The sequence below is a fragment of the Chrysemys picta genome, chromosome 4 (assembly GCF_011386835.1).
Source record: "Chrysemys picta bellii isolate R12L10 chromosome 4, ASM1138683v2, whole genome shotgun sequence".
In the NCBI taxonomy this organism is placed as follows: Eukaryota; Metazoa; Chordata; order Testudines; family Emydidae; genus Chrysemys; species Chrysemys picta.
In genome coordinates, this window is record NC_088794.1 from 115,082,076 (window position 1) to 115,097,044 (window position 14,969).

Here is a 14,969-nt window from a genome sequence, read left to right on the forward strand (position 1 = left end):
CAGGTTTCAGGGAGACATTCCAAATGTGGGGCAGATTTCACCTACATGCAGAGACTTGGTTCGCCTCTTTGCTTTGATTCATTTATTGCCACCCACTCTCTATCCATGTGTCTCTATTTACCATGACCCAGAACCCCTGCTGTCCTGGGCTTGGTCTCCTCTAGGTCCAGCTGGATCTTGCTTGTGCTATTGTAGAAGGTCCCAGCACAGTCTGAGCCACCAAAAACCAGCACCGTGCACAGGTTGCGCTTGCTCTGGCTCTCCTTGTCCACATCTGTCAGGTGGGCAGAGGTGAGGTTGAGCAGCGTGTGGCCAGCCCGGGGCACTAAGGAGAGGTGACTGTGTGTCACTGTGCTCCATGCAAAGGTGTCTGCAATAGAAAGGAACGATCGCTGCTGGCAAAGCTGTCCTCGGTGCCAGGGATGAAACAGACAGATGGACACAAGGCTGCCAGAAATACCAGCAAGTGCATTGTCACTGCAGCACAACAGCCACCTTCAGCAATTCTTTGTCAGTCAGCAGCTCGGAGGAGGGAATGGGGAGTTACTCACCAAGGTGAAAAGTGAATACGTCATGCAGGGCTCCCTTGGCATTGCAGCCTCCACTGATCAGGACCTTCTGGTCAGACACTGGCATTGAAGCATGGAAGCTAGAATCAGAGCAAAGCATAACAATAACCAGAGCAAAACATGTAGGGGACCCACCTTCCCTGCCCCTCTCCCCCAAACACCACCTAGGGGGCCTCTACTTACCTAGGAGCGGAAGCCTGGGATAGTGGTTCACGTCACAGATGGGAGTCAGGACTCCCGAGTTCTAGTCCCAGGTCTGCCCCTGAACTGTTGCATAACCCCGGGCAAGTCACTTTCCTCTCTGTGCCTTAGATGGTGACTCATCTCTGCAGGTGCTGAGAGGCTTAATGTGTGTCTGAGAAGCACCAGAGAACCTCAGACAAAAGGTGCTAATGAAGGGCAGAGGGTTTTATGTTTGCAAGTACCCAAGGGCCTCCCTTCAGGAACCGAGCATTCTCCTTATAAGGGTTTCTCCCTTTCTTTGGCTCTGCTGCTGCCCAGGCACCAGGGAGGGCGAGTTGTACTGGGTGGTAGCCCTGCAAGCATGCAGGAAGCACAGTTCCAGCCATGAAGTGAGATACAGGGGCGGGGAGAGAGGCCTCTTGATCCTGCAGCAGGATCTTACCAGCGTGAAGAAGGCTGTCCTGAAAGAAATGGGACCGGCACATACTCCATGTAACCTGAAGCACAGGGGAAAAAACAGGAGACACTTCAAATGCATGGCAATCCTAGCAGCTCTGCCCAGCCCCACTGCAAGACAAACACCTCTGTGCTGAACTTGGGGAACATAGGGTTTGCCGCATCAAATCAGAGCAGCAACCGGTTTAATCTGCTACCCAGCTTCTTGCAATCACCAGTGCCTGATGTTTCTTACCCCCTGCCTTGGGCCAAACCATCTCCTACCCACCCCATCAGGGCCTTCCCTACATCCACAGCTTCCCATCCTCTTACTCTGGTCCAGACACCTCAGAGCCATGCTGTCCCCCTCCCATATCACATAAGGGCCCTCATTCACCTCCTGTCCCCCAATCATGTTTCCTAAGGCAGGCAGCCCTTGGATTCCCACCCCAGCTGCCCAGTATAGCCTGACAGGATGGCGATGTCCTATTCTCACCCAGATCCAAGATGTGCACATCATTCAGGTACAAAGGGGTCCTCTGACCCCCAAAGATCACCAGCTTGTTCCTCAGCAGAGTGGCTGAATGGCTGGGGAGAGAGGGAGGTGAGTGAGCAAGGCAGCCTCTGGAACCTCTTGGAATTGAGGGTTCAGTCTCTTTTCACAAAAGCAGGCTTCCAGGAGAACCATTAACTCAGCTACACTCTTATGGGCTGGGGCAGCTTGAGTTTACAGATGGCCATTCCTCCCTTCTGTGCTCCCCACAGCCATGAGAGCCTAATACCTGAGCACCACCTGCTAGTGCACAACCCATCAACATGGGACAGTCCCCCAGGGAAGGGCTAGGAGCTGCTTCGCTTGGGACATTTAAAACTAGGACTGGACCAGCCCTGGGGATGTGACTGGGGGACAATCATGCCCTGCCCTTCAGGTGTGCAGATTAACTAGATGGGACCTGCTGGTGCTTCCCTCCCTCTATCTTTGAGGGCTGAAATGAAGGTGTCTCACCCGAGCCGAGGTAAGGGCTTCTCTCCCTCCACAATGGGCTGGTACCAAATCTTGTACTCAGGGTTGAAGACGTAGAGTGTGTTGCTGCAGGCTCTGGACTCCAGGGATGCCATCTTGGGGAAAGTCCCTCCAAAGATAAAAAGCTCCTTGTGGTAGATGGTGGCGCTGTGGTAGGCCAGTGTTGGCACCTTCCCCTTGGCCTGAGGAAGAAAGTTTCCAGTCATGTTTCATGTGTGAAAATGAAGCGCACAGGTTGGCATGGGTCAGCTCCCTGCTGGCCATGCGTATAGTGAGTCCTGGTGCCACTCCACCTGCTCCATGACCAGAACTCTAAGATGCGGGTGGACAATATCTGCTCAGTTTATGTCCCACCTTCCTCTGACCTGAACAGGTCATCACCCCACTGATCCCAATTGGTTCTGAACACAAATAGGAAGAGGAGGTCATTCTGGAAACACTTCCACCCCAATCACTGCTAATCCCACCTTTGCCATTCTCTCTCAGCCCTCTGGTTTTCCTTGTGCTTTAGTGCTGCCCAGACAGGGAAGGGAGGAAGGTGCAGGGGATCACCAGCTGGGAAAGTTTCTCTCCAGGAAACAAAGAGGGAAGGGGGAAAGCACAAGATGAGGGCCTCTGAACCAAGAAAGTCAAATCATTATCTTGGTGCCCTGACCAGGTTTCCACTAGCCCCCCACAAATGGGGGACCATTTCCCCCTGCAATTTGTGTGCTATTCTCCCATGTAGCTTGGCTCAGATACAGCATCTAGTGTCAATCCATTCTGCCTCCAACCTCACTCACACTGGATGCACTATCTGGTTTCCAGTGAGCTTCAAGCTTTTTAACCAAGTTTTCCTGGCTGGGTCTAACTTGGCTCACCCCAAGGGACAAAGCAAGGGGGGGATTAGAACCCAGAACAGCCCACTTCCCCTTTGCCTTCCTGAAGGCTCCTATCGATGACCCTGATCACATCCCTTCCACTGACCATGAAATGGGAACCAACGCACAGTGCCTGACACTGGGCCAGGGGCCAAAGAGCAAGCACAAGAGCAAGGACACGGGCACATTGCTCTTGGGTTCCCAGCTGGTCCCTGACAGAAACACACTTCTCCCCCTCCCCTCCCCTCTCCTCTCCTTCCCTCCCCCCATGCTTTGTCTCTTTCCTGCAGAAGCTCCACTACTCACAGCCACGTGAAGCCACTTCCAGGTGGTTGTGTCCAGGATGTAGATGGTGCTGTAGGGCTTGCCCTCCTTCATGCCCCCAAAGACATAGATGCGTTTGGTGTCCAGGTCGTAGGTGGCGGTGTGACCACGTGAGCAGGGCGGCACAGAACCCAGTGGTGGCAGATCCACGGGGAACCAGAAATCATTGTCTGTCGGAGTAACGCCATACTAGTGAGGGGGCAGAGACCCTCCCTTCACTCCCCACACCTCAAAAGCCCTATCCCCTATCAGCCTTTGGTCAGGACCCTGCTCCCTTCATTCCTCCCAACTCTTGACTCAGTGCCAGAGGGAAGGGCTTACAGCACTGTTTCTGGGGTTGGAGGTGGAGGGCGTGGGGGCAACATATAGCTGGGGAATAGCTGGGTGGAAAAGAAGATCTGCGTGTGTGGAAAGCGGCAGGACCCTGGGTTCACCCCACAAACCCCTCAGACACTGCAAAGTGTGCCGCAGCCTCTGCTCCTTGAAAGCCACCCATTTCCCCCTCCCTGCTTCCACTGATGCTCCTAGTCCTAACAGCCAACAGCAGGAGCAACTCACACATGCAGGACTGCAGGTTCAGGCTGCGGCCCAAGGCACTGGCCTCAGCATTGGGTGGCACCAATGGATGGCCCCCAGCCTCAGCAGCATGCAGCCTTCTGCTGAGTGGAGGGATGAAGAGGGGGAAATGGCGCTACCAGAAAGGAGCGGGGAGGAAGAGGAATCAGCAAAGAACATGTAAAAAGGATAAAACAGAGAACAAGGAGGAAGCTGAGCAAGAGAGAAAAATGGAGAAATAGCTGCCCATAGCAGGGTGAGCAGAGGTGCCATGGGGGCACACTCCCACATTCTCATCCCAGCAGAAGGAGACAGTGGCTTTCAGCCTATCCATGTAGAATAATACAGCCCTCCCTGCGGAGGGTTCGGCACAGAATGGCATTGGCATGGGTGGAATGCTTCATCTGCCTGGCTCGGAGCAGATTCAATGCACTCAGCTCCTGCTTCGCCCAGAGATGCCTTACACCCCTAGGGACCTCTGCCTTCCCCTGCCCAGCCCCAAACTTCTCACCAATCTCTAGTTTCCAGAGACCATCCTTGCAAGGCTGTTGATTGGCTCCCTCTCCACCAATCAAAATGGCTGTTTCTGGGTCACTGAGGCACATGGCGTGACACCATCGTGGGCTCGGACAGACTGGAGAAGGAGAGACCAAACCGAACTGTGTCACTGAACCAGATATGGGGGCCTCAGGGTCTCCTTTCTTCCATGGAGAAGACAAAGTGAGGAGGCAGAGGCCTGGACTCTCATGGGAAGGTGGAAGCCTGAGGCCCTGAACCCCCAAGGACAGATGGCAGGGCAAGAAACACTACATACCTACACCCAAGTGATCTGGAGGCCAGGGCCCCTTGGGCATGGGGATTTTCTTGTTGGCTTTAGGGAGTAATCATGGGGTTTTCCCGCCCCATTCTCAGTAACACAGGAAGTCAGCAGTAGGGAGTCTGGCTAGCTGCAGGATCATGCTCCCTGCACTTCATGACAAGCAGGTGGGGGACATTTTGATCCCTTTGAGCATCCATGCCAGAAAGGAGCCTCAGCTGTGGACAGGTCCAGTTCTTTTCTCCTACATTTAAGGGTATTGGGAGAGTCTGGTGACTAGGGGACTGCCAGCTCCTAGAGCATGTGGGGGATGAGAGGCCAGGGTTTCCTCCAGCTAGTTCTTTAGGGAAGCTTCTTCCCTTCTTCCATTTCCTTCTCCTTTCCCTTCCAAGGTTCTTCCCTCACCACCAGGCCCCTATACTAACTGGCGGGGAAGCTGGAAAAAGTCTATGCATCATTTTATCCACCTCCTTTGGTCAAGTACCCAATGGGGCAGCTCAGATTTCAGGGAGGCTGCAAGGGGCATTGGAGATAGTTCCTGTCCGTCTCACAATGCCCAGGGTGTATAGTTTGGGGGCAACTCCATGAGGGCAGGCAGAGTACTCATAGCCTGCTCACAGTTCCTGAAGCTTAGGAAGTTAAAGGGACAAGCATGAATATTCACTCCAAGGCCTACGACATTAAAGGAACAATATCCCCAAGTGGCTCAGAAGCCAGGCCAGGGTCTGAGCACCAGGTTCTCACCTTGCAACTCCTTCACCTCCAAGTCTGCAGAGAGAAAACACAAACAGATGATGGTCCCCTGAAAGCAGCAGTGGGGAGTCACCTCCTAGAAGCTACTCAATCCTGTGATACAGTGCAAGTGCCTCTTCTCCCTACCCTGGCACATTGCCATGGAAATGACACCTCTGAACATGGAGATCCATGGGAGTGGATACAGTGCCTCTCACAACTAGCACACTGGTTCCAATCCAGCCACATATCAGGGTGACAGGCTGACTCACAGAGAGTGAAGAGTCACCACCAGCTCATTTCGCCTGTCTGCGCAAACCTCCAGGTTCAGGGGCTTGGGTCTCAAACAGCATAGGAGAGTAGGTGAGATTAGTGCTGGTGAAAGGTGCGAGAGAGCTCTGGAGATAGATGGTATCTGTATCCCCAGAACAGGTACAAGTAAAGCCTCTGCCACTGTGTTTCACCCACTCCCTGGGGGGACCCCTCTAGGGTGAGACAGGAGATCAGGCTCCATGACTCCTTCTCTGCTCAAACTGCCAACAAGGGGAACCATTGTGACAGTGGTTTGGGGATGGGGATATTTGTTTCACTAGGAATGGGACTAAGACCCAACAACTCATTTCGTACAATAAATAGCCTTCAAAGGCTTACAGCTTTTGGTCCCAAGCTGGGGTTGACTTGGAACCAATGCTCTAAAGGAGAAAGGTTCCGTTTCCAATTCCCCAGTCCCTGTGAGCCAGCCAACTCCCTGCAGACTGTTACATACAAAGGGAGTTCAATGCAAGAACATTTTTAAAAATACTCTCCTGGCACGCTCTGCATTTGGCATCAATTAATGACGTGTCCGATATGGACCAAGAGATATAGTACTGGTAAGGGAGACTGGCTGGCCCAATGGACAGGGTACAGGACTAGAGATCATGATACCGGTGATCTCAGTTCAGCTGTGTCACTGACCACTATATAACAATGAGTAATGCTCTCTGTGCCTCAGTTTCCTCAGCTATAAATGGGGATAATTACATTTATCTTCATTTGTAAGTGCTTTGACAGCTACAGATGAAGAGGTAAGTGAACTATTACACGGTGCAGTGCAGTAGCATTCAGGAGACCCCGAGTTCCATTTCTGACCAAACAGGCAGAGGTTGCACACTCAAGCCATTTGTTCAAGGACAGAACCGGAGAGAGATTCTCAGGGTTCTGAGAGGGACACAAGGGACCCTCTTGGCTGGGCTTAGGAACACACTGGGCAACTGTCTCTAGAGGCAGCACACACAGGTCTGGGAGTCAAGCAGGCAAGACCCAGAATAGACACCCTGAAAGCTATCATCCTAATGTCTGTATCTCACTCCGCATTTACGGAACCAGAGTTACCTTCAGCATCCTGCTCCCCTCCACATGCCCTGGGCTCAAACAAGACTTTCCTAGGCTTCTTTAGCTGGAGAGGACTAGGCTTGTGGATTTTCCTCCTGGCCTCCTTGGGTGCCTTTTGGCCAGTGGGTGACTCTGGGGCAAGGGGCATCAACATCTTTTTTGGCAGTGGAGATAAATCCTTACTTCTGGTCCTTTGTGCTCTGGCAGTCACCTCCAAACTCTGACCTTTAACCTGTCCAACAGAAGTCACAGCAGAATCAGCTGTCTATGGCTTCTGGGAGAAAAAGTAAGCCCATTCTATATCTCACTTGGCTCTTTAGATCAGCTTCATCCATGGCTGGAGATGACAAAGGGACAGGTGAGCCAGGACCCCCACAGTTAGCCCACTACTGTGGTGGAGGCTAATTTTAGTGAGGGAACCAAGCTGATGTAGCCACCAGCTGTTCCTCCTGCTGCATGCCCAGCAAGCAGTCCATCTTCAGATTGCCAACCGAAGAGTGGCAGAGCAAGAACGGGGGCATTATTGGAAGGTGGGAGAGCAGCACAGTGACAAGCTGAAGCATTTACCTGTAGACACTAGGTGCATTTGACTCAAGTGAGGAACACTGCAATTCATTGATCTTTCCAGCACAGACCAGACCTTAGCTTCACTAACCCGTTCAGCAGGGCCCTGCTAGCAGAGTGTGCCAATGGCTTCACCTGCAAATAGAGCTCACTGGCCTCGAGTAGCTATGAGCAAGGGAGAGGGTGGGAAAGTACAGTTGAGGTGTCCAACGTGCACATACCTCAGTGGTATCGTCCAAGACCTGGATGGGGGACATGGGATCTTCTGGGAGGACTGGTGACTGGGTGGGCTCCAGTGCCAGAAACGGACGAGTGGGGGTGCTGTTGTAGATGCCCTTGAGCAGCTAAGGGACAGACAGGGACCACAGAGCAGCATAAGAACAACATTCTCAGCCTGCCCCCATGTTTCATACACACCAGTGTCTTAGTCTCCCTCACTCACAGAGTGAGTAAAAGCTAAATTACAAGAGAGAGATCAACTGCAGGCCAGGAGCCCCAGTGTCCAGCTCTTAAAGATTCCTAGGCCAGAAAGGCCCACTGTAATCATCTAGTCTGACCTCCTGTATAACACAGGCCATAAAAAACTTCCCCAAAATAATTCCCAGAGCAGATATTTTAGAAAAACATCCAATCTTGATTTTAAAATTGCCAGTGATGGAGAATCCAACATGACCCTTGGTAAATTGTTCCAAAGGTTAATTACCCTGATAGTCAAAAATGTACATCTTATTTCTGGTCTGAATTTGTCTAGGTTAAACTTCCAGCCATTGGATTGTATGATACCTTTCTCTGCTAGATTGAAAAGCCCATTATTAAATGTTTGTTCCCCACATAGATACTTCTAGCCTGTAATCAAGTTACCCCCTTAACCTTCTCTTTGTTAAGCAAAATAGATTGAGATCCTTGAGTCTATCACTATAATACACGTTTTCTACTCCTTTACTCATTCTCGTGGCGGAACCTTCTCCAATGTATCACCATCCTGCTTGAACTGTGGACAGCAGAACTGGACACAGTATTGCAGCAGTGGCTGCACCAGTGCCAAATACAGAGATAAAATAATTGCTTCTCCTAGCTGAGATTCCCTCATTTATGCAACCCAGGATTGCACTGGTTCTTTTGACACAACATCACACTGGGAGCTCATGTTCAGCGGATTATCCACCATGACCCCAAAATCTTTTTCAGATTCGCTGCTTCCCAAGCTAGAGTCTCCCATCTTGTAAGTATGGCCCGTGTTCTTTGTTGCTAGATGTATACATTTCCATTTAGCTGTATTAAAACACAGTGTTTGCTTGCACCCAATTTCCCAAGTGATCCAAATTGCTTTGAAACAGTGACCTGTCCTCTGCATTATTTACCACTCACCCAGTTTCTGTGTCATCTGCAAACTCTATTAGTGATGATTTTATGTTTTCTTCCAGGTTGTAGATAACAATGTTAAATAGTGTAGGGCCAAGCACGGAGTCCTGTGGGACCCCGTTGGAAACACAGCTGCTCAACAATGATTCCCAATTTACAATCACATTTTGAGATCTAGCAGTTAGCCAGTTTTTGGAACTTGGACTGGTGGTGATGAAGGCGTTTCTCACCCCAGAGGTATTTACTATAGTGGATGCTCATTCACATGGAGCTTCTTTGCTTCTCTTTCTTTCCCCTGGGGCTAGGCAATTGTCTAGGGGGAACCATCACAGAGCTATTGCTGGGAATTAAGCAGAGCACCCAGTGCTGTGATAGCTACAAACAATGTAACAGCCCCAGGGAAGTGAAACAAGGCAGGAATCCTCAGAGTCAGCCAGCAGTGAGACCCTGGAACCAATACAGGTGCTGGCTCCGAAAGGTTGCAAATATGAACATGCCAGATCCCTAGGTCATCATTCCCAACCTTGACAGCAATGCCATAGGCCTCAGAATCTGCAGGACTAAGAGAGTGGAAAGCTACATGGATGCTCAGATGGACAGACAGACAAGGAGTCTGAACTCAGCCCATGGATTGGAGCCTTATTCAGGAGTGCTGCAATCAGGAACTTTCCAGCCTCTTATCAATAATAATACCTAGCTTTATAAAGCTTTTCATCCATAGACCTCCAAGCACTTTACAAAGGAGGTCAATAGGAAGAAAGAGAGGATCCATCTCAGGGGCACTTGATCCAGTGATTTCAACACATGGGCAACCAGCTGCCTGGATACCAAGAACTGGGGGCAGAATGGAATTGAAACATCCATTACCTATTAGTATCCTGTGGCATTTAAAAGTCAAAGGTGCATTGGTAGACCTGTGCGTAGAACATAGGCCTGGAACAGCAGGGCTTTGGGTCAGGCCTGAGGTGCATTAGCAGATCTGTGGGAGGAGACCAAGCACTGGAATAGCAGGGGGTGTTGCAGGCCATAACCAGCATCCACAATAGGAAGAACAGGATATGTAAGGAACTGCTTTCTTACCTCCCCATTGACAGTCAGGAGAAGTTTAACAGGGTTGCCACAGTCCATTTGTTTCAATGAAGCCATCAGAACATCCACCCTCCAGTCACCTTCCCACACAAGGGACCTGTGCAAAGACCATGGAATCTCAGCTCACAGTGGACGCTGCCCAGGGGAGACATCCTGCTCCCTTACCAGTGCTAATGTTCCATAGAATTCAGTGCTCCCAGGCCACAAAGCACTCAGCCCTGGGAGGGAGCTCTCCCCCACCTTCTGTTCCTTCCAGATCCCTTGGCTGCAAGGATTCTTTTTCATCCTAGTAACAACATGGGGGAGAAGGGCTGAGCTGGGGGGGGGGAGGGGGACAGGGACTGCCACGCCAATAAAGGGGGGAAAGGTGAGCTGGGGAGCCTTTCCAAATTCTCTCCCACCCATCTTAAGTTCCTAACTTAAGTTCTATAGGATGGTCAGAAAAACTATGCAGTTCTATTCTACAGGCCTTTTCCATAAGAGCCCAAACACTTTTTATGTTCAGTTTGGGACGTTTCCTTGACAATGACCACACTCTCCTACCCACAATCATCAGGCCCTATCTGCCATAGGGGACTGATCAGAGCAGACAAAAGAACTGGTTACAATTTTTGAGAGGGGAAAGATCGCCAAAAAATAAAAACTTGTCAGGTTCTCTCTGCCTACGCATCAGCTCTGCCTGCAAAAATGTTCAACGCTTTCTGTGCTAGCACAGAGCTGGCTGGGTGCTTTCTGCTGACAGCTGCCACGCTACATCTATGCTCCCCACTGCTACAACAGTTGCTGTAAGGGAAGCTTCATGCCTGTATCCCCCATGGGTCCTGCACCATGTCAGACCCGTTCACCCCAAAGCTGGCCACCACAAGGAAGAAGAGGGGACCAAGCAGCTGCTGCACTGACTGAGTGTGCTGCAGCACATTTTCCCGCTGGGGTCGACCTGCTAGGGCTCAGCCCTAGCCCAGAGTTTTAAGAGCTGGTCCCAGGAAGGAGACCTGGAGCCCTATTTTCACTACTCCCCATATAAGTTAGGAAGGACCCACTCCCTCCACATCCTCTATTCCCTTATTGGCTGAGGAAGACCTGCCCCCCCACACCAGATGAAACATCTGCCAGCAATCAGCTCAGATTTACCTCAAATAACAAAGGAGACCTAGTCCCCAACCATCCACCAGCACCCACCAGAAGGGATCCACTCCCCACACGACAAAGCACCCCTCAGCCAGGGACCATAGGGGCCCACCTCTCTCTGCTGTCACCGGTGTAAGGAACAATCACAAGAACCTCCTGGAAGGGCTCGGATGGGTTAGCATGGGTTGACAGAGGAGTGGGGGTGGAAGGGCTGACAGAATTGGGAGGTGATGGGAAGAGACCGGTGTTACGTACCCAGGAAATGTCACTTCTGTCAGCCCTTGATGTGGAGCATTTTTCAAGGAGCCCCCTGTTAAACCATTGGCAGCATATCAGTGCCTATCCAAGCCCCAACATTTACCTCACATCAGACCCCAATTTGCCAATCCTTTGTGGCTTGACATCTGGATTCACCAGCACCTCCACAGTGATGCTTGTGTTTTGGGAATAACGATTCCAGTCACCCAAGCCAAAGATTACAAGTTGTTTTGGCAACGGCAGAGGCAGCTGAATCTGATAACACATCCGGCTGGATTTGCTTGAAGAGACAACAAAAAAAAACGGTGTAGCAGAAATACAGGAAGCCCAAATGAAAACAAGGAGAGGCCTGGGCAGACATCCATGTGAGGAGAGACTGAAAGGATTAAGACTATTTAGTTTATAGAGGAGATGAATAAATGGGGATGTGATTAACCTACAGAAAATAATGAATGGGCTTGAGAGGGCAAATTAGATGCTTCTATTACCCTTTCTCATCATAATATAAGGACAAAGGGTATTCAATCAATTTGAAAATGGATGGGCAGCTGGTGTGCACAGACCACTGCCGATCATGCTGATCGGTATCGTTTCACTGGGTCCTTGTACTCCCTTATCTATATCCAACTGTTGTCTCTTGTCTTAGGCCATGTCTACACTACCATTTACATTGGCAAAACTTATGTTGCTCAGTGGTATGAAGTAAGGGAACCATACCACCGTCCGGCCAACAGCCACCGCTCTCTGGTTACCCAGCTCTGACTGTGTGCAGGAAGGGTTTTTTTCCCTAAGGCTTCTCTCCCCCATCCAGAATACATTCCACACACCCCAGTTTGAGAACCTCTGGTCTAAGGCTATGTCTACATTAGATACCTTACAGCAACACAGCTGTACTGATGTAGCTGTACTGCTGTAGGATCTCTCATGTATCTGCTCTATGACGACAGGAGAGAGCTCTCCACCCCCGCAAGCGCCAGAAGCTATGGCGGTGGGAGAAGCTCTCCCACCGACACAGCACTGTGCACACTAGCGCTTATGCTGGTGTAATGTAGGTCGCTTGGGGGGTGGAATATTCACACCCCTGAGCGACATAAGTTTTGCTGTCATAAGTGGTAGTGTAGACATAGCCTTACTGCTCTGTGTTTGTACAGCACCTAGCACATTGGTGCCCTGGTCCACTGCGGCTCCTAGGCACCACAGTAATACAAATAAACAATAATCATAATTTAATTAAATTGAAAGGCAACACATTTCAAACTGATTAAATATGTATAAGCTCCTTAAAGAAGGGACCATGGTTGGTCCCTAATCCTGACTGGGCCTCTGGACACAGCAGCCACATAAATAAACTGTGGCACTCAGTACCAGATCACTGACATACCTGTCACCTGCAAGGGGCCCACAATCCAGGGGGACAGCAAAGGCTGTCTCTAATCAGACACACCAAGGTATTACAGCGCCAGCCAGCCGTCCTGGGCTGATTCCGGCACAGCACTTTGAGTGTAGGAAGTCCTGCGTAAAAGCCACCTACCGCTTCTACAGAGAGGAAGGCCGGGTATTAGGGAGCTGCGTTTATTTTACTCCCCACTGTTTGGCACAGCCTCGTGACCTAAGGGCTGGCGGGGCAGGGGGTGTCTGTCCAGCGGGGTTCACACACCGGGGCCGCAGGTCAGGACTCGGGGGCAGCGGCACAGCTGCGGGATGGGTGCCAGCAGTGGCGTCGCCCGCAGGCGAAGCGGGGAATTGCCAGAGCTGAGGACCCTGAGCTGTGCGGGCTGAGCGCACTCGGAGCCCAGGCCGGGATCCCCGCCGCTCCGCGCAGGCCGAGCCTCCGGGAAAGCCCACGTGGCACTCGAGAGAGCCGGTGGGGCCGGGCCTACAATGATGACCCGTTCAGCTCGTCCCCGGGTCCCTCCCGGCGCGGATCTCACTCACCTGCTGAGCTGCCGGGGCGGCTCCTGCAGCGACCAGAGCACGTAGAAGTGGAGGCTGGTGCCTGGAGCCGGAGCCACACTCCGGGGCGTCTCGGCCGGCGCATCCCACTGTCCAAGGCTCCCGGCAGCCCAGCTCCATCGGCGGTGCGGAGACCGCCCGCTGCCTGAGGCCGGGAGGCTGGGTTTGGAAAGCAACATGGCCAGAGGAGCAGGTAGAGGGAAGCCTAGGGCTTTATACTCAGCTCGGAGAGGAAGGGGCACAGGACAGCCGCACCTAGGGACCCCCAAAGGCCCCCGATCCTGGGGCTGGCAGGAACTGGGAGTACCCCTATAACTGGGCGGGGGTGAGGAACAGACCCCTTCACCCAGGCCCCGTTTTTTCCCTCTTTTCGTGTATTCATTCTTGTAGATGGTCCTGACTTCAATCCACCCCCTTCCACAGCTCCCCAGACAACCCCACCCACACCACCGCTTCCACCACTCCCCAGTTGTGAAGGGGGCACACCAGTTGGTCCTGTCATTAGGCTGAACATCAGCTATTAAACCCAGTTTAGCCCACACTCATGTAAAGTGGTCATGGCAGTGGTAGAGGTGGGTGGCAGCAAGCAAGTCCAGCCCCAGTTACAGCAGAGACTGGCCAGTCCCCCTTGGTAATCAGTGCCATGGATCCGGGGCTTAGTGCACAGCAGAATCTAGTTTTGGCAGGGCTTGAGCCCTTTGTCTGTGAACCGGGTTGAAGGGTACCAGAAGAGAATTATGGCTGACACCCAGTCAAAGGTAGCAGGTTTCCAAGCATAGAGCACAGTTTTACGTGCAATTTGGGGCAGGGTGGATAGAGAGACAGAACCACCAAGGACCTTAGCAGTAAAATCAGCAGAAGCCAATAAATGAATAGCCTGAGTTCAGACAGATTCAGACTAATGCAAGAGAGAAGGATCCTCACAGCCCAGCGTTCCAAACCCATCCCTTTCCAGGCAGCGGGGGGGAGGGGAAAGAGGAAGAATTACTCTAGTTCAGTGGTTAGGGCACCCATCTCCTCCTCCAGCTGTTGTGTGTTGAGCAAGGGAGCTGCTGAACTCATTCCCATAAGAAACACTTAGGCACTTAAGTTGTCTGAATCCAGCAGTTCCATTTGTTGACTGCTAAACAGAGCTAGTACCTAATTCTGAGAGGGAACAGGTTTAGGACACATGGGTTGGGTTGGCATCTCCTATTGGCTAGTTTAGGCAGACTCCCATCGAGTATGCTGGCTTTTGTGGATTGCATTCTTAGGTACCTATCTCTCCCCATTCATTGTATAGGGAGCATTGGTGCTTAATTCAGGCTTTGAATCTCAGGATTGTTCCTAGGGTTTTCTAAAAGCTGGTGCTGTGATGCTCAGCACTGCAATGGCTATGTCCCTTCCTGGCTCCCCCTCTATGTGTCCAAGAGTTATGGTTAGGAAAGTGTTTGTGGTACAGTCAGTGTAAGAGCCACACAGCTGAGCAATTAACTCATGGGGTAAGTTTCATGCCTATTTCTGTTAGAGTTGTCCACAAGCCAGTTTTCCTCCTCTGCCATTTGAAATTATTCAAGAACGGGAACAGAATTATGAGGGTGCAGATATGTCACTATGGGAATTCAGTGGGTAGTTTGGCCCAGAGCACATGACTTTTTTTCCTCTTCCATGACTGGATGAGCACAACTCTTAGAATTAGGTTTCCAGTGTGAATAAATTCAGAATGTGCTTTGTGAAAATATCTTTTACATTTGCCACTACCC

The 14,969-nt window shown here is 51.3% G+C and overlaps 1 protein-coding gene across 1 annotated transcript; it reads right to left on the reverse strand.

Annotated features, from left to right (window-relative positions):
• Positions 1-67: 67 nt before the first annotated feature.
• LOC101947954 (uncharacterized) lies at positions 68-13,406 on the reverse strand. Its single transcript, XM_005301651.4, has 13 exons — positions 13,210-13,406; positions 11,378-11,554; positions 9,880-9,985; positions 7,659-7,781; positions 6,874-7,105; positions 5,512-5,535; positions 4,462-4,584; positions 3,378-3,565; positions 2,194-2,393; positions 1,684-1,775; positions 1,195-1,249; positions 552-649; positions 68-370 (listed from the first exon to the last, which is right to left on the reverse strand). The coding sequence occupies exons 1-13, from the start codon at positions 13,404-13,406 to the stop codon at positions 114-116; spliced, it is 1,872 nt and encodes a 623-aa protein (XP_005301708.3). The 3' UTR covers positions 68-113.
• Between the last annotated feature and the right edge of the window lie 1,563 nt (positions 13,407-14,969).

Coding starts and splice junctions, on each gene's coding strand:
- LOC101947954 (XM_005301651.4), bottom strand. CDS start 13,406: ATGTTGCTTTCCAAACCCAGCCTCCCGGCCTCAGGCAGCGGGCGGTCT. Junction 4,585..5,511: donor GGAGGTGAAGGAGTTGCAAG/GTGAGAACCTGG, acceptor CTCCTTCTCCAG/TCTGTCCGAGCCCACGATGG. Junction 650..1,194: donor GGACAGCCTTCTTCACGCTG/GTAAGATCCTGC, acceptor CTCTGATTCTAG/CTTCCATGCTTCAATGCCAG.